The sequence below is a fragment of the Pogonomyrmex barbatus genome, unplaced genomic scaffold, assembly GCF_055798465.1.
Source record: "Pogonomyrmex barbatus isolate J1 unplaced genomic scaffold, ASM5579846v1 scaffold14, whole genome shotgun sequence".
NCBI classification, from domain to species: domain Eukaryota; kingdom Metazoa; phylum Arthropoda; class Insecta; order Hymenoptera; family Formicidae; genus Pogonomyrmex; species Pogonomyrmex barbatus.
In genome coordinates this window covers 963,984-983,272 of record NW_028297110.1, presented here as the reverse complement: position 1 = coordinate 983,272, position 19,289 = coordinate 963,984, and the positions used below count along the sequence as shown (strand labels likewise).

Below are 19,289 nucleotides of genomic sequence, written 5' to 3'. Positions count from 1 at the left end.
GAAAAATATACAATATAACATTCTTTTCTGCGATTTTCCTGTAATTCCTATATTTTCATGCATAAAATATATTCTGAGAAGAAAAATCATCGCTCAAGTCCCGTTTTCCTCTTTTTTAATTTCAAAAGTTTTCGACTATTTGAACTTTAATCCACATAAAAAGAATGAAGAAAATATAAATTTTAAATTACAAACATTTTAAAATACATTTCTTGCTATAATAATCTTGCTATTTAAATTATATAATAAAATTATCATTTTCTAATTTATCAACATCAAAAACTTTGAAAATAATAACATCATGTACGTAAAATGTATATTTTTATCTTAGTGCTTAGTTACATTTTTCTTAAAGTATCTGTAACTGCATCTATATCATTTACAAAAATGCATCTCTCAACACTCACAAAAACATCGTTTATATCGATCGTCGAAAATGTTTATATTCTGCAATATCATCGGATCTAGGGAAAGAGGGGCCGAGGAGCGCTCCCAGGAGGGATTTTCAAGTTTCTCCACGGGAGATGCAACCCTGCGGGAAGCTGCGTGCATGCGCGCGCGCGCGAGGCACTCGCGAGATGTTTGGAGAGAGATCGCCTTGATGTTCGGAGCACCTGTCAAAAGCAGGCCCGGGACGGATCGCCGCTGATGCTGCTCGCGGGATCGGAATCGGCAGACGTGAAGGAAAAGAGTCTCCCGGTGACGCGCGGCTGATCGAGCCGGTTCCGGGTTGCATCTCGGATCGTCGTTTGGAAATCTGAGCGGGCACATCGGTGGTTGCGTCGCTCGTGGGACGGCCGCCGTACGTACATCGAATTTGTCCGACCGGTAAGCTGATGACCCCGCTCATTTTTGCTATCGCTGAGTCACTGAGACTGGTCACGTCATTGACCATCCGCGGTTCCGCGGTTAAAGCCATCGACGCGATTTTCTCTTGCGGAGAGACGGCGGAGTTCGAGGGAGGAGACGATAATCGCTCGGGATGAATAATTGTCGAACGATCGCGTTGATTTGATTTTCACGAACGCGTCCCGAAAATTTTGACGTAAGTAATAATAGAATCGATGTAGCGCTGGTGACTGGATACGCAAGTTAAACGCAAGTTAAACGCAAGACACGCGTGTGTCGGGTACACGCGAGTTATTTTCAACTTTCAAAATCCCTGATGAATTTCGTTTTATTTCATGCACTTGGAACGTCTTCTATATATTCGCAACGAACGAAATTGAAGGGATGAAGACAGTTGTGCGATCAGCTGATCGTCGTTCGTGCGGTTTGCCTTTTAACATAACCTGCAAAAAATTCGCGCGCGTGAGGCACTGTCGCCGATCGCATTATCGCGTAATCGCTGTGTTCAGAAGATAAAGCAGCTTACTAAGCTGCTTCTTTCTCTGAACGACGCCACTCTTTTATGCATTTCCTTAGAACGAAAAGATCCCATGTCCAAAATAAAATGTTATTATCTTTAATAAGATGTTTTTGTAACTGTAATTTCGAAATTTGTTTTGAATTTGTCATGTAACTTGTAGTGTAATTGTTTTATTTGAGATCTCATCTGAATTACTATTTTATTTGATAAATATATATGTAATATTAGAATATATATTTACATATTTATTCGCCCTTGAAATTTAGGAAGAAACGTTGAATTTGTTAATTTGAGTTCACAAGCCTCTATTCGCAGAAACTTTGAAACTTAATGCTTGAAGGACTACCCGCTATGAAATTAAATAGGAAGGAAATAAACCGACACATTCTCTACATCGAAGAATTTCTCTATATTTTGCAATAAAACGCGATTCTCCGAATCTGTAAATTAATACACGTAACACACTGTGTAATACGATAATATTTTACCTGCAATATGTTCGAAATACAAAACAAAAATTAGTTTTAAATTAATTGATTAATTAAACACAAATTTGTCGTAATCTTTTATTTTACGTAGCCTTTAGCAAACGTGTGTCATTTATTAAACGATTATTATTACGATTGTAATTATTCCAATATAGATAATATAATTGTCTCCTCTTGACTTATAAATTTTAATGCTATATCATGTCAATTTTATCTTTAAGACTGCACGTGACGATTATTTTTTTTATACCCTCCAGTTTGACGAATTAAATCGATAATTGCTTAAGAATTCTCGTTCCTATCTTAAGAATTCTCGTTCCTATCTTTATTGCAACATACTATAAGAACAGATAAGATAATATAATAATAATAATAATACCGATAATTTCCATCTTTCGTTTCTCCATAAAAATATGTCCCTTAAATTTTAGCAAACAAGAAAATACACTTCACTTTTACTTGTAAAAAAAAAAACATCGTATAAAAGATTTAATTGTTGCCCTTTTTCCGCATGACTGATTGCTTTTTTCTATGCATTGTAAAAGTAACTTAGATATTTTGAGAGTTTATATTTTTATATTATCACAAACAAGATTACAAATTGTGCTAAAATATTTTATTTCTCTAAATACTTTTTTCGAAATATTTTGTGATCAAATTAAATGTACGGGAATGTACGATTATGTAATTTTCTTCATATCATACAATACCTCGTAATACAATATAGACATGTACATAATTGCAAATTTAGAGAATTGCTATGAATTTTATATTTTAATGAAAAATATATTAGAAGTAAGCCATTCTTCTAGTGCCTAGTACACAAAGGTCTCTATCATTTAAAACATATTTATCTTTAATAAAAAATATTTTACGTCGAAAATTAAATACAGGAATTAGATACACTTTGAGCGCAGCAACAATAATTCTCGCGCTTCATTTTCCTTTTTTTTTTTCCTTATCTTGTCCTTCGCAAAGATTTTCAATTCGCGCGAAATGTAGAGGAATTGTTTCCAAATTAAATTTCCTTCCTCCGTTCAATAGGACGGGATATATCGGGTGCTTGGAATGAATTAAAACTTGCCACTGTATCGACTCGGCCTACGGCAGAGGCGTTATGTAAGAGATCGAGAGAGGAAGATAGGACAAAATCAATTTGCGCGGCTCACAATCGGCAGATTGGCGATTTGTCCGCTCGCGTGTATGCACAAATACGTCTTCGATGGGCGGATAGCAATCTCCATTCGATTGGCGTCGCATTGATTTCGCTATTGTGCGATGCCAATGCCCGTCCCGGGTCGTGTTCCGGAAACGAAACAACAACCGGACTCGTGGTCACGCACGCGATCGAATCAATTGTGACATCGTGGCCTTTAGAGAGAATAGGTCTCCAAGGCGACCCCGACGTATCAAAATACATAATTAAACGGGAAACGGGCCCCGAAAAAAGGCGTGAGTCACTGCTGTCGGACGACCGCAATTAGATCGGTTCGCTTTAACGAAAATGCCTCAACTGCGCGATTATCGTTCGCCAGTGCCTTCCAATATCGAAAATAAACAAGGAATGAAAATAGAAGTTTCCGCGAGGAAATGTAGATACAAATATAGATCGACCACACCTTGTTCTCGTCATATGCCAAGCAAAAACAATATCCAGTTTTCTTATCGCGAGATAGCACAGAAAGAAGTTCATTTCAGAATTTGCTACTTCTTAAGATGTTGTTTTTTTTTTAAATTCCTTCTTGTGTACTCCATTTAGTGCATACATTAATTATGTCATTAATGCCGGTTGTTGAACGTGTCGCGTTAAACTTTGCCCGTAAAATTTGACCGACAGGCATGTCGCGAAATGCATACATAAAATACTTTATGCAATGAAACGGCCTTCGAGCTTTGGCACAATATTTTGACTACCGGTTAGCACAGTGTCACAGTTAACACTTGTGACGCTTAAGTGCTACATTGCACTGGCACAAGCCACCCTCAATTTTGCGATCGAATTTACCTTCTCGACTCTCAAGAGGCATTCCTCTGAGGCATACGAGTTTGAAGAACTTTGCACACGTTTATGTATTACGCGGAACCACAACATACTTAATATACAATTGTTATCTTACGGCAGATAGAATACATTAAACTTTTTTTTTATCGATAATTTACGAAATGATATTATTATTTTTTATTAATTTCTTTGATAGGTACGAGATTTTAAATCGCATTAGCCATGGCACAGGACACTCCAATTCCAAAACCTGTGGAACAGTTCAAGTACGTCTTCTTTCTTTTTAGTCTTACTCATGAAATAATATGTTATAAAACAATGAATCTAAAATCATTTGAGACTGAAATATTCTGATTAAAAAATTTGACAATTATGTATTGTAAAAAATAAAACTATTAAAAAATAAGATAATAGATACATTTTTTTAAAAACACGATAATTTAATGTAGAAAAAATATATGTTTATATAATTATATATTATTAATAAGCTTGTATATACTTTTCAGACTTATACCAAAAATCATAAATGGTGGTATTGCCGGAATTATTGGAGTGTCTGTCGTATTTCCGCTTGATTTGGTTAAAACTAGATTACAGAATCAAGTTATCGGTCCGAGTGGCGAACGCATGTATAAGTCAATGCAAGTATTTTATTTAAGAAATAATTTATTACTATTATATAAATAGCAATATTATTTATAAATCTTGAGAAAATAATCTCCTAATAATTAAGAAAAGAAGCTTTAAAATATTAATATTTGTATATTACTTTTAATTCATTGATAATCAACTTATATACAAAATAATTGTTCTATTATTTTATGTACAATTAATGAAACTATTTAATTTGAATTTTTCTGTTTAGTGCGAAATAAATAATATGTCACATTTATTGAAGGACAAAAGTAAAAGACTGAAACAAAAAGATTTATTATAATTGAATATAAATAATTTTTCTAGGTTTGACTGTTTTAAAAAGACTTATAAAGCAGAGGGATACTTTGGAATGTATAAGGGATCCGCTGTGAATATATTGTTAATCACACCTGAGAAAGCTATCAAACTTACTGCCAATGATACATTTAGACATTATCTTTCTCTTGGGCCCGGGTATGTTGCATATATAATATTTTTTATGTTATCAAAGGTATGAGCTTGCATCCTCTCTGTATGTAATATTATCAGGCAACGTTAATTCATGAAATGGCATGAAATGGGAGTTATTTGGTTATGTATAATGTTAAAATATTTTTAGTGATAGCCGTATATTCATTATTGTTTATTATATATTCATTATTGTGACCTAATATTCATTAACATTTTTTACAGATTTATTAGTTTTAGTATATTGATTTAAAACATTAGAATCTTCTATAGTGCTTAATAATATTCTTTTACCTTTTAGAGAATTTATCACTTTTTATTTTTTATTACATGTGTGTCTTATTGTTTACTAAAAATCTCAATTTTTCAAACAATTATCTTTTTGTTGTACCTAATATTTGTGTATTTTAAAAGGGGTTATTCAAAGTTTATGGCAAGTGGCTCAGCATGAAATAAATATATCTCGGGTGGTAATTTCTATTGGAATAATAATGTAAAATTTATAGAATTTTATAGAAATATATAATTTATAGAAATTTATAGGCTTTTCAATTAGGTAAAATTAATTTATGTAAAATCAATTTTAAAAATATATGTAATAAACTATTTATTTTATATAATGAAGAAAAATATTAAATTGAAGTGCAGCAAATTGCTGCAAGCTTTATAATCAACATCACAGCAACTTGTTTAATTAAATGTTTTCTGTGTTCTTGTTGTTAATTAGTGAATATAGATACATATCTGTATGAAGCCGTAACAAGTTTAAATTACATTGACAGCAAAGAGAGAAGCCAAACAATATTGATCAGGCTAAGTTGCATGCATAGTAGAACACGGTAGATAAGTATAGAAAATTATTATTAAAATGAAAATGAAAATTATTATTAATCTGAAAATTCTTTTTGATTTCTTAATATATATATATATATATATATATATAATCTTTAATACATCAAATATGCATTAATCAGATTTTCAATTCTGTTTAATGCCAAAAAATATTACTATTGTTAAAAGTATCAATCAATATGAAATCAACTTATTCCATATAATTTTAAAAAATAATTATAATTTTTATTAAAAAATATGCCTAATTGGAAAGCCGCAAAAATTAGTAATGTTGTATCGTAGTTTGATCGGCAGAGCATCACAGCATTTTGTTTAGAATACCTTATAGCGTATCCTTGTTGTTAATCATTGTTATTGATTTGTTTTAATAATTGCTTGCATTTAACATTGTCTCTTCCAAGCAAATCGCACATAAGGTATATATTATTTAATATACCAGAAAATTGATATAGAAAAAAGATATTATAGAAAAAAAAAATGTTTTTATTATGGTTGTGGGTCCAGCAATTTTGAATTAAAGTGTCCCACTTTTGATTGCGATTTATTAGTTATTATGCATTCTGTGACAAAAATGCTTTTAAAATTAATTTCTTCGATAAAAATTGACAAATTATTTTTAACTGCCGTCTATTATTTTTATGAATACTATAATCCTTCAGTTTCTAAATTGATTAAAACAATTAATCAAACACGCGTTATTAAATTTTATAATAATAGATGTGGGTCACTATATATGTAGCTTGAGAAAGACGAGAAAATAAAGTTGGGCTCGCGCTATTATGCCAGAATTTTGTCATAAAACATGTTGAAATATATTGTTCTATAATTCTAGACAACTGAAGCTACCCGTTTGAATATAATTTCCGAGTTAAATGACCTGGCAAACGGTGCGAGCAACCATAACTAGCTAACCGAGTCACAAGCAATCGACGAAAGCAGGGTAATTTTTGCTTCCCCCTTTTTTCCTTACGAAATATCAATCTTTAGACTAATTCAAAAGTGATGACACATCGAAAATTGTGCATAGTCAGAAATAGTCCAATAGAATTCTGATAGGAATTTATTAAATGTCAACTAGCACTAGAACGCAATGTAATTATTAATTTTCTATTTTAATTTGTAAATTATAGCTCATCTCATTTGTTTTATTTAAAGTTGCTTTCTGATCGACATCGAATTTTGATTATTCATTATGCTATTGGAATTGCGAGTTATAAAATTAACAATTTGCTTTGTTTGCGTTCTTCGACTATGTCTTTTGATGCTCTGCGATTCATCAAAATGTTTGATACACTGCTTATCATGCCATTAGCATTGAATAATCTTTATACTGGCCTGGAGACTGGCACTTTCTGATTTTTTCGAAAAAGTCGACTTGTTTCGACTGTTTCGAAAAAATAAAAATTAATTAGGATTTTAAATTACATTTTTTTAAATCGATTTTTTTATCAATTAACATAATCCACAAACATTTAACATAATCCACAAACATATACAACTAATGCATAACTAACAATAAATAACTGAGATGATCGAAAAACGATTTTGAAATATTAGATATTAATTTCCGGACTTGCCTTTAATTGAAAAATTTTAACAAAACTTGTCTGTACTAAAGATGTTATATCAGTTACGAAAAACAAAATCTGCAATATTTTTTCCTTTGATTTCAAAGGCCAGTTGGTCGCGTGCCAGTTCTCAATTTCATACACTGAAATTTCTCGCAACATGCCATGTGACTCTGGACTCTTAATTTTTCTTGTCCAGACAAAAATTGCCAATAGAACGTGAAATGCTCGCCGGCGGCTTGGCGGGAGCATGCCAAATAATCGTTACCACTCCAATGGAACTGCTTAAAATACAAATGCAAGACGCTGGCAGAGTCGCCATGGCAGCTAAGGAAGGTGATGACAACAGTCAATAATCTTTCAAGACATTTTTTCCGCGATTTATCAAATATTATATCAAGATTATCCGTGATTATCATTAATTATTATTAATAATTTTATATTTTTAGCGATAATCATGCGCTTCTTACTTATCTTTTATGATAATGAATTGCCATGATCGAAATAAAATTAAAGTTTACAAATATCAGAAATTAAGCGTGTGAAGCAGTTAAAAGATTAAATTAAATTGTTTTAGTATATGTATGTAACTCAGAAATAATATGATTCGCTTAGACATCTGAAACAAATCTGTGCAACTGTATCTTAGAATTAATATATTTATAGCAATAAATTGCATAATGCATTATTATTGTAGCGGGAAAAGCAGTGCCAAAGGTATCCGCTTGGTCGTTAACAGTAGATCTACTTAAAAAAAGGGGTATATTAGGATTGTATCAAGGAACCGGTGCCACGGCGCTTAGGGACGTTACCTTTTCCGTTATTTACTTCCCCCTCTTCGCCAGATTGAATGATCTCGGTCCGAAGCGAGAGGACGGTTCATGTAAGTCTCAGTATAATTTCATTGTAAGAAACACAAATCGATCTACAGAAGATATATTAAACAATAACAATAATAATATTACTGTTCATTAGCTGTATTCTGGTGTTCATTCCTTGCCGGATGCGCTGCTGGCTCGACGGCCGCATTAATGGTAAATCCATTCGACGTAATCAAAACTAGACTGCAAGTTATCAAAAAAGCACCTGGTGATCCTACGTACAACGGAGTATTAGATTGTATATTGTAAGTTAAATTTAAATCATATTCGCCATTTAGTTACCGTTGCTAAGTTTAAAATTTACACGATCAATTTATAAAAAAATCTCGACTTATAATGATATATACAATGCTTTATAATAATTACTTTTGAATTGCAGAAAAACATTTAAAAACGAGGGACCGACAGCGTTCTTCAAAGGCGGTGCTTGCCGAATGATAGTTATAGCGCCATTATTCGGAATTGCACAAACTGTCTATTATCTCGGCGTAGCTGAGTGGCTCCTGGGATTAAAATGAAATCGTCATATCGCCGACTCGTGCCGTTCAAATGCTCTGGGAAACTGACAATAATCGTTGTAGGGATGTAGTTGTATTTTTGCTTGATATTTTTGCTCTCCGTCGTCGCAATAAAAATGTTGCTGTTAGACGGGATCTCGCCATCGCTTGTATGTAAAACAGGATAAGAATGTTAACTAAAATTGCCATAATTCTCACAGGTCGCGAATTATAATGAATTCATATATAATCGTACACAATTCATATATATATATATATATATATATATATATATATATATATGCAATTGAATGAGATGTAGCTCTATCTTTTTCGTGTCCATATCTGTAAAGTGCATCCAAATTATCAAACAAATGCGACGGAATTAATGTACATTCGTCTTACAGATTAGGTTCCTACAATGTAGAATTGTATGCTGCATTGATGGATTTATTGAGATATGAAACTATTAAAAGAATGTATGGGATTATAAATATTTTGCAACCATACTAATTATATACTATCCAAATATTTAGGTCATTTATGCATTTTTCCATGTAATAATAGTGCTTCTCATCTCTTCCTTGTATTTTATAGACTCTACAAATTATATGCGAGATCCTGCGCATGAATTATGCTCGTTGACAGATCCATACATATGTGGGATCTTGTTACATCTATCAAACTAGCCAATTATAGTCAATTATACATGTACATTAAAGACATTAAACAGATTCAACGTGATATTTTTTTAAACAATTTTTTGTTAGGACGAAATGATAGAATATTTTGTTAAAGCTCACATTTGTTATCTAATTTTCTTAATTTTTATCTTATGTCAAGAATAAGAACGTAACCTTTATGACCACGTGTAATATAAACAGAAATATTACAGAATCTTTAAAACGTTTTCTTTCATTTTTTATCCCTCTCATCTTTTGCAGTTTGATGTTTCTGAGCTGCAACTTTTTCAAGCTATTGCATGATTTAAAAAAGGGAAACTTAATTATAAATTTAAACCTGTTAAATACTGAAGAATACATGAAATATAGATTTTTTTTAGATGTATTCTTTTTTTTAGATATATTCATAAAAAATAATTTGTTTTATAAATTTTTTTATATTCAAAAAAGATCTATGTAAGAATTAAAAATTAAGAGCAAAACTCTACGTCCAGAATTAAAGAAAATGTGTAAAATAGCGTAAAAAATAAAAACAATACAAATTAAAATCAAATATTCATTGGTCATAGATAGGAATTATCATACATCTTCTTTCAATATAATCAATTTGTTCATTTTATAAAAAAGCAAGATTTGTGTCAAGCTCAAATGTATATTTTTGTTCAGATTTCGTTTTGTTTCTCATAAGCTATCATATGGTCATCACATTCGTCTTTGTATAATAAGTCCTAATCTCGCTATGGTAAATCGCATACATTTCGATTTATCCATGAATCCACAAATCCATGAATAATAATCGCATTAATAATAATTGAACTTACTACTATTTATGTTATTCTCTTTCATTTAATATTATTTGTTGCGGATGTAACGTTACTCTTTGTCGTATTTCATTAACAACAATATAAATTTTTTACGCTTTAATTTGTGATACAAGAATATGTTGATACACGATGAGATGCATAGGCTATTATCTAACAACATTGATTATATATAAATTCTTTATGATACATTTAATGCTAAAAAAGCCAGTTTACTATTAATGATGTATAATATAGTTGACAATAAATAATTATAAATGAGCCCAATTGAAAATGAACAGATTCCTGTTAAAATTTTTCTTGAAAAAATATTACTTCCAAATATTTTAATTTGATCATAAATACATGTTTCTCTTTTATTTTATAATATAAAATTCATGTTATAAAATATTCTTTATCTCTTTATTTCTAATTGTTTATGAGAACATCATCAGAACTGTATTCTTATATTTAATTCACTTATATCATTTATTTTTATAATAATAATAGCAGTAATATTTAATAATACATAATAACATATATATTATTATATACAACAATAAGACAATATATATTATCATATATTATTAATTATAGTTGTACTTATTACATTTGTTTCTTTAATCATCAATAAAAATATTTCTTCGAAAAATATCGGGCATACGAAGTCGGCCACATGAAGTCGGGCACATTTCATTTAACATATATGTTAAGTGTATATCAATAAAGCAAATATAATTGTCACACAAATTAAAAGCGTTTCTTGTATGGTCTGCTCAACGAGTAAGCGGAAAGTAAACTGTTAAATACTTGCAATAATATTTATCTTAATGTTTTTCGCAATGAGTTTATCAAATCGCTTTTTCTCTTTCTCATCTCTGACGTTATTCATATTCCTAATAAAAGTGCTAAAATATAACTAAAACTGTACACATTTTAACTGATATAAAATCGACTTGAGTATTATTACGTTACATTGCACTTACAACTTATCTGTTTCTTTAAAAAGCGTTCTATATTATATTTATCAAATATATACGCAATTTACGTATCATCAGACATGGTACATGTAGTAAAGATTTTATTTACGTACATATCGACAAAGATAATCACTAATGTTATCTTTTCTGTCATAAAAGATAGAAAAAAATTCTCTAATAGTTTTCATAATAGAAAATACATTCCCCGCGTATAAATGTCTAAGTATTTCTAAAATTAAAAGACGTTTTATCTATAGATATTTATAACTCAAACGTTAAATTCTTTGTTCATTTCGGAAGGCATAGTATTTATTACGATCCTAGCTAACGCTTCGTGTTTCCTTTTATCTACGTTTATGACATTGCACATTTCATTCCTCTGCACACTCCGATTTGTTAATTCATCCTAATATAATAAGTCTTGCATCGGGATACATGTTAACTGCAACATACAACAATATTTCTAAACTACGTCGGGATTGAAAAAAAAAAAAGATTCTCACATTCGACGCACGCTCGCGACATTTGCAAGATATTGCAAAAATAAGAATCTCTTATAATTAACATCGTTATGTAATGTTACTCTTAATTAACAAGAAAATCTTTTGTTTATTTTTTCCGAGAGCTATCTTTGCGCTGTTAAAAATACTAATGCCCTAGATAAGAAATGTGTGCAAGGGATGAGATTAATCATCATGAATTTTTAAAACATGAGTTTTAAAACGGACTACCGTTGTATCCTTCGATTCTCTCTCCTGAGCGAGTTTTTCACCTCTACTCACCTCATATTATAATGATGAACCGGCTTTCGGTAGAGTTCGAAAGCGCTTCCTCTTTGCTCTCGACTACCAGCCAGGTCCAAACCGCTGGGTTCCCTGTTATGTCCAGGATTAGCGGACGGATAAAGTGGACCTGTGGAAGCGTGGCTATTACCGTGCATATAGCCATTGTGATTCGTATTGTTCCGGTTATGCGTCAGACCGAGACTGATTTGACCGGTACTGTTGCTATGGGAATGCGTGGTAGTCACCGGTGGGCTAGAGTGCGAATGCGTGTGGCTGAGGCTGTGACTGTGCGTCGGCGATGTGAGATGACTTAGATTGTGATGCGAATTCACGAGGTTGCTCTCATTGTGACGGCCGGGTGGCGGAATGTTGTAGTAATACTGACCGCTGTTGCGCTGCACGTTGCTGTTGCTTTCTACCTGAAAGAACACAAAAATTCGCACACAATTGCAAATATCTCATGATGAATAATCAGCATAATCGCATGTTAATTCTCATAAAATTGTAAATCGTTGCGGATAATAAGAGAATAATAATGTGAAAAAAATATCTACTATAAAATTCTTAGTTTATAAAATAATTACCCCATTATGCACATGCGACGTGGCAATGGAATAACTCTTCGAATGTTGATACGAATTACTACCCTCATTCCCGTTATTTTCTGTTTGTCCAAGCGATGTTTGTGGTGGTCTGTAATTCTTCGGTTTTGGAGGCGGAATTGGTTTGTAGGTACCTCCCGGTTTATTTTGTGAAATTGGTATCGATTTGTAGTCGGTAGATCGACTGTACACAAGAAATGATCATTTTATTAGCTTTTTACTTAAATTTAGTAAAAAAAAGTTTGATAAAAGAAAAAATAACTTTAAAGAAGTTCTTTAAAATATTATTTATATTATACAATTTACTGTATAAACAGAATATTTGCAGAATATTTTTCACTGCAAAACTCAAAAAAAAAAATGTATGACAATAAATATATACATTTTAGTTTGTTACGTTGTTATATACATACCTGTATTTGGCATAGTCAGTTCGCGTTTGAGCATCGTGCGTAGAAATGGGTTGTGCTGTAGATCTAGTGAATCTATATGGATCGTGCGCTCTTGCTGGCATATTGCTACTTTTGAGATCATCAGGTACATTCGGTCCCAAACGACCTGTCGATGTACTCAAATTCGCCGCCCCATAATTCGTGTTTCCATTAGTATTGTTGTACGAATCGTATGAAGACATGCTATCGTAACTTCCCTGTGTATGCAAATGTATGTAAATGTGAATTGTACAATCCGTTAACATTCCATTTTTACTTACGGCATACGGAAAAAGAAGAAATATCGCTTACCGCCTTCGGCTGCGCCCGTTCGAGAGACGATGTGGCATTTGCTTTGTGAGGAGTTGCATTGATGTAATTTCCCATATCTAAAACCGAGTCAGTTTTATTCACTCCTAGACGTTCCTGAGCGGATCGCCCTATCGTTCCTCGCGGCGTTTGATTAATCGGTTTCGCATTTCGATCGACCCGAGGCGGAAGATCCGGTGGACTATGATGAGGAGATCTCGGCTCAAAGGAGCTGCCCAAATATTCCGGCGAGCCGGATTGATTGCTCCTTTGACCAGACAAAGAGAAGCCATACTTGCTGTCTCCCATTCCACCTTGGGACCTTCTCTTCTGCTGCTCGAACGATTGCTAAAAAAATTAACGTATTAAAAAAAAAATCATTCTACTTCTGGATGTATCTAAAAGTACCTGAGAATTCCTGATTATTACCTGATAATTCGTCGAATACGGTGGTGGCGCAGTAGTATCGTCTTGAGTGGCAATGCTCGGATCAGAACTGCTCTTTAGTCGCGACGATTGGCCCAAAATGCCAGGAATAACGGGCGCCGGACTCAACTCCAAATCGCTCTCCGGGGAGGAAGCGTAGGAGAGGCGAGAAGTCATCGGGAATAGGAAGTCATCCGAGAGAGCTTCTTCCGGCTACGAACGCAGACACAAAGGACGTCACGTTACACGTTACACAAACGATAACATATAACGATACATATACGTAAATTAATAACCAGACACAATACATTTAGGTTGCTTGGATGTATTGCAATTAATGAAATGCGATGAAAGAATTATCTGTATGAATATTTTGTATATCGCATTAAACTTGCAATTGTACGTTTCGATTATCTCTTTTAAAAAAAGCATACTATAAATTAATAAATGATCTGCGAAGAAAGCAAAACAGAAATATAACAGCGTGAAAAATTAGCATGCATTCACAAACATCCAAAACATACGTAAAAAAATCGTATTTTTTTTTTCAATTAAAAAAGATACGATTCTTTTGCTAAAACAAATATGTACGAATCACAATAATCACGTTAATCACAATAAAATAGAAAAGAGAAAAATTCTGATAATTTTATAATTAATGTTTTGAAGTTATTTTGCTAAACTAGTCTTTAAATAATTTTATAGAGTTTTCCTTTTTCAAATCAAACTACGAAAGTACCTTATTTTCAGTGATTAACAACAGACTTGAAATTTTGGTAAATTGATAATTTTGAGAAGAAGGAATAAATCATTACAATAGATATAATCGTGCAAAGTAGGAAAACACATAAAGCACATAGAATTAACCCTTTAATTGTTTTAGGCAAACATACTTGTTTGTTGACTTAATTGTTACAATTATTAACATGTTTGAGCAGTCTAATTAATTTGTTTACTCTTTAAATAATTAAGTGAGGTACACGTATATACGTAAATCTAACGTAAGACACTGAGATAAATTGATTTGCAAAGCTTGACAGAGTTAAAATTATTATAATATTAATATCATTAATAAAAAATTCTGAATTTCAGTTAAAGGGTTAAAGAGAGCAGGATTTATATATAGCCGAAAAACTGCTCACGGATGACACCTGAATTTGGAGGCGGTTGCGGAAGTGGTGAGAATTTTCCCATGAAAGATGATAATGATGATTGATGATGTGACAAAGGCATATCATGGTTCTTATTCTCGTCACAATACACGTTTTCATAAGAAACTGGAGGAGGTGGGAGAACAGGAGGAGTATGAGCGTGTATAGATGGATGCGATAAATCCCACACCGGATATCGGCTATATATCGGCTACAATAAACAAACCCAAATTATACCAAAGATCGCCGTACAATGAAATGTGTATACAAGCGATGAAAAAAGATCGTGATATTTATGAGAAAAGTGATGAAAAGACAAGAAAAGGAAAAAAAACCCATTCCGACAAATAGGTGTATTTTTTCTCAACAGCATTTTTTGATGTTTCTTTATACTTGAAATTCAAGAAAACAGCGATTTGTATACTCGAGTTATTTTACCTTAGTTTGACTCATCCACAGCGAACCTTGCTGTTGGCGATCGATGAGTTCTCTCAACTTCCGGTACCAAGCTTCCGGTGCGTTTAATGTGATTACTGCAGTGAATACATGCCCCCAGATTTTATCAAGCTTCTGACATTGCTCCAGGAGTTTTTTACTACTTTTATGCGCTGATCTGTAATTACATATGCGTATAAAATTTGAGAAAAGTACTCGAAACGGAGATCTCATTTCATTATACTTACTTTGGTATACCGGCTCTCATTTCTTTGATGACTTGCTTCGTCTCAGCCTTTAGAAAAATGACAATCGGATAAAATTGGGCATAATTTAAGCGATCTACAGCATTTGGAGTAATGTCAAGCAACGCGTGCTTGCCCCTATCCATCACTTCTCTGATGGCACTTAGGCGAATAATACCGGACGTTTTAGTATTTTTTCCCGTACTATCCTCCATTTGACTTTCCATTTCTACAAACCATTCAATCTTTAATATCTGCTTCGAAAGTTTAAAATTTAATTTATTTGATAAACACTTACTGCAGAATATACTTACGTGGTGAAGTGAATTTGTCAGGGAAGTCCTTAAGAAGCTTTTCTCTAGCAAGATCGGCCACCGGTCCAAAGAGAACAACAGGCCTGACAAATCCAGGATGTCTTAAAATAACACGTTCATAAGCCGGAAATTTGCTAACGCTATCGGAGAACACGACATCATCCCAATGATCCTAAAAAAATATAAAAATTAAGTTATTAATGTACATGTAGAATATTTTTTTATTTACTGCTTATACGACATTAAAAAACAAAATAATGTTTAAACAAAGTAGAAGAAATGTATATTTAAGGTATATGATATATAAAAAATGTGTGTGTATGTGTGTGTGTGCTTGTACCCTTCCTAAAGACTTTGAACGTCTATGACTGTTTCTTCTTCTCCTGAAGAAACTGCCTCTGCTTTCGCTGGCACTCATTTCTTTCTTCGTCGCGTTGAATTGCGCGGTTGCAAGTTCTTCGGCCCGAGCCTTATTGGGTATAATGCCTTTCTGTACCTCCTGATTATTTCGTCCAATTCGAAAAACTTGCCAAGATCCTACAACGCCGTTGTGTAGAGTATCCACTACGTGAAAGACATCACCGCTGCGAAAACTCATCTCGCCCTTCTGCAGTTGCTCATAGTGAAAATGAGTTCTGCACATTTCACACAAAAATACAGTTATATTTTATGTATCTTACGTATTAATATAATAGAGTTATTAATTTACCATAACATCGCTTACTTTATGTAGAAAGAATCGCCTCGGCCAGAAGCAATAATTTGGTCGTATTCCTGACGTCGATGTTGCACGATAAGATCAATTTGTTCTTGCAAACTAAGAAGAAATAGTACAGCTTCTTCTCTCGTGACTTCTTTCATATCCATATCATTTATCTGTCGTAAAAATGTTATATTTTTCTTATATATTCAATATTTAGATATCAAAATATACATAAAAATCTTATTATTTCTTAAAAAATCTTTTCATAGAGTCTTAAATATTACTCAAATTTATAGTCTTCTTAATTTAATAAAGTTTAAAATTAGATTATTCCTATTGTTATATTGTTTCTATTTATTTCACTACTTTGAATTTCACTACTTGACAATATTGAATATAGATTTAATTTATTAAATAAGCATATATGCCACAAATTGTGTATGTGTGTGTGTGTGTGTGTGTGTGTGTGTGTGTGTGTGTGTGTGTGTATACACACAATTTATGAGATATATTCAATTTATATATATATAAACTGACCTTTAGAATTTTATCCCCCGGTTGAAGACCCTGTAGCGACGCAGGACTTCCCGCTTGAACTGCAGTTACAAAGACTCCGGTTTCATTACCGCCGCTTAATCGCACGCCTACAGATCCTTCCTTTTGAAAAGTAATAAATCGAGGATCTGGCCTATACGTACATAATATTAAAAAAGAATGTTATGTTTAATAATATTTGCTGATTCTAAAAGGCTGAATAACATTTTACATCAACTTACATAGGCTGCTTCGTTCGCGGTGAAACTGAATCTTCGTCGTATAATTGCCTGCGTGTACTATAATAATCTATAAAAAAGATAGACGTTAATAAAATTTCGCAGGATTTTATCTTTCAAAAACAAGAAACGAAATTATTACTATTATTCTCATTATTACTATCATCCCAATTTTGGAGACATTGTATCTATTTGTTTAATTTTAAGTTGACTTATTGATGTTTCAAAGAGAATTTTAATTTAAGATATTATAAACACTGTATTATCAAAATAGTATTAAAAATTAAAAAAGAAAATTAAAGATAACATTTAAGAAAATTTTCAATAAAAGTATAAATTTAAAAAATGCTAAATAAAAATCTGTATCTATTAAAATTTTATTTAGAGTATTATTACAAATAAAAAATGATTAAAATATATCTTATATTGTTGACGCATACCTTCCGGTCTTGGTGGAGGTGGTCTGGGTGGATCAACAGTAGGCGTAGCTGGTAGATCTAGCTGACTCAAAGACACATCCATTAGCGGACCCCGCGAGCGACCCCTCGGCACGAGATTACTCTTGTCTTCCAAGGGCTGCCTCGTAGGTGGTGGAACGTATAAATTCTGACTACTGTAACTCGCTGTACCCGACAGGTATTCACCGTTATCCCCTTTACCTTGCTGCTGCACGTGGCAGCATGAACTATCTCGCGTAATTACGATCGAGAGTCTGTCTTTGCACTGGTCCATCAGCTTTCTAGCTTCCTTCAAACTCATATTGTCGGCGGCGACGCTGCCTATTCGGGTTAACACGTCCCCGGTTTTCACTCCGACATTCTCTCGCGTAACCTCCTTTACGTATAATCGACATCCCAGCACTATGCCGAAGTCTAAAAATCAAACGACAAATCATTCGTCGAACGACAATCATCCTGCTCTATTGTGCAAATAAATCAAAAATTACACAAGGGAGAGATTAAAAACTTGAAGATAAAATAAAGTAAAAGATTAGAATAAAAATTAGAGATGAGAAAATTAAATTAAATTGTATTGTGATTTGACAGAGATACCGATTAGCCAAACAGTATATATTGCCTGGAACTTTCAGATCATCATCGTGAGATAGTTACACGCAACTTACGTACCATCTTTTTTATTGTTTCGCGTAAGTGTAAGCCGGTGACTTTGGGGTGCCGCACTGCCTAAACAACCAGGTGAATTCGAGGAAGCTCTTCGTTTAACAACTAATAAAACGGTAGAACCGGAATCCCGTAGGACTCGCACGGCAGCCCCGTAATCGGCGCCTTCCAACGATATTCCATTGGCAGAGATGATACGGTCGTTCACTCTATAAACGATACGTAATTAAACGATAATCTTGCTAACGGGATTGCACCAAATTAAAATAAAAAGTAAAAATTGCAGCAAATTGTAAATTTCACAAAAAGTGTAATAGTTTGACAAGTAAGAATGTATTCTTCAGCTATTACTCCAAAATATATTTTTATTTTGCAATTCGTTGAAATTTTTATATAAATAAAACTTAATATTCCCAATAATAATAAATTAGATTAAATAAATTTTAAATAAATGCAAATATTATAAGAAACTAAGAATCAGAGATTGTAAAAAAATTTTTAAATCAATAATAAAAGAAATGCTTTTACTAAATATGCATTAAAAAGGATTTATTATTTGCTACATATTCAAAACTTACTGTAATTTTCCTTCAGCCGGACCGGCTTTGAGTACGTCAGAGATCGCGATTGCTGGATCGCCATTAGTGAAATGAGGATTATCGCGACCTCCTGACACAGCTATTCCAAAGCCATAACCAGGAACTCTGGTCACCGTAACGTGATGAATCTCCCATCCTCTATCTCCAATCTAAAATTTAAAAAAATATGAT

The 19,289-nt window shown here is 32.8% G+C and overlaps 2 protein-coding genes and 1 long non-coding RNA gene across 11 annotated transcripts in view; 1 reads left to right on the top strand and 2 right to left on the bottom strand.

The window, feature by feature from the left end:
- The first annotated feature begins 561 nt into the window (after positions 1 to 561).
- On the top strand, positions 562 to 9,667 carry LOC105424884 (mitochondrial glutamate carrier 1). 2 transcript variants are annotated; one of them, XM_089073037.1, is made up of 8 exons: positions 562 to 828; positions 4,056 to 4,125; positions 4,366 to 4,500; positions 4,820 to 4,969; positions 7,583 to 7,719; positions 8,081 to 8,266; positions 8,359 to 8,509; positions 8,644 to 9,667. In XM_089073037.1, exons 2-8 carry the CDS (start codon positions 4,082 to 4,084, stop codon positions 8,780 to 8,782), a joined length of 942 nt encoding a protein of 313 aa, XP_088929163.1. In that variant the 5' UTR covers positions 562 to 828; positions 4,056 to 4,081; the 3' UTR covers positions 8,783 to 9,667. The 2 variants fall into 2 exon arrangements, with proteins under 2 accessions (XP_088929163.1, XP_088929164.1); XM_089073038.1 differs by lacking the exon at positions 562 to 828 and adding an exon at positions 938 to 1,045.
- Positions 2,459 to 3,150, bottom strand: LOC148937358 (uncharacterized). Its single transcript, XR_016138402.1, has 2 exons — positions 3,027 to 3,150; positions 2,459 to 2,958 (listed from the first exon to the last, which is right to left on the bottom strand). It is a non-coding gene; the product is annotated as an uncharacterized LOC148937358 (long non-coding RNA).
- Positions 9,668 to 9,986: 319 nt separating the features above from the next.
- Positions 9,987 to 19,289, bottom strand: part of pyd (zonula occludens-like protein polychaetoid) — a 62,469-nt gene continuing 53,166 nt past the window's right edge. For 7 of the 8 annotated variants that reach the window (XM_089073034.1, XM_089073033.1, XM_089073031.1 and 4 more), the window contains 15 exons: positions 19,098 to 19,267; positions 18,526 to 18,728; positions 17,839 to 18,270; positions 17,402 to 17,468; positions 17,163 to 17,313; positions 16,647 to 16,798; positions 16,263 to 16,557; positions 15,923 to 16,094; positions 15,612 to 15,837; positions 15,367 to 15,541; positions 13,781 to 13,990; positions 13,355 to 13,699; positions 13,025 to 13,260; positions 12,594 to 12,795; positions 9,987 to 12,428 (listed from right to left, as the gene is read on the bottom strand). In XM_089073034.1, coding sequence (XP_088929160.1) covers positions 12,003 to 12,428; positions 12,594 to 12,795; positions 13,025 to 13,260; positions 13,355 to 13,699; positions 13,781 to 13,990; positions 15,367 to 15,541; positions 15,612 to 15,837; positions 15,923 to 16,094; positions 16,263 to 16,557; positions 16,647 to 16,798; positions 17,163 to 17,313; positions 17,402 to 17,468; positions 17,839 to 18,270; positions 18,526 to 18,728; positions 19,098 to 19,267 — 3,462 coding nt within the window. In that variant the 3' untranslated portion in view covers positions 9,987 to 12,002. The remainder of the gene's footprint in view (positions 12,429 to 12,593; positions 12,796 to 13,024; positions 13,261 to 13,354; positions 13,700 to 13,780; positions 13,991 to 15,366; positions 15,542 to 15,611; positions 15,838 to 15,922; positions 16,095 to 16,262; positions 16,558 to 16,646; positions 16,799 to 17,162; positions 17,314 to 17,401; positions 17,469 to 17,838; positions 18,271 to 18,525; positions 18,729 to 19,097; positions 19,268 to 19,289) is intronic. The other variant, XM_089073026.1, reaches the window with a different exon arrangement.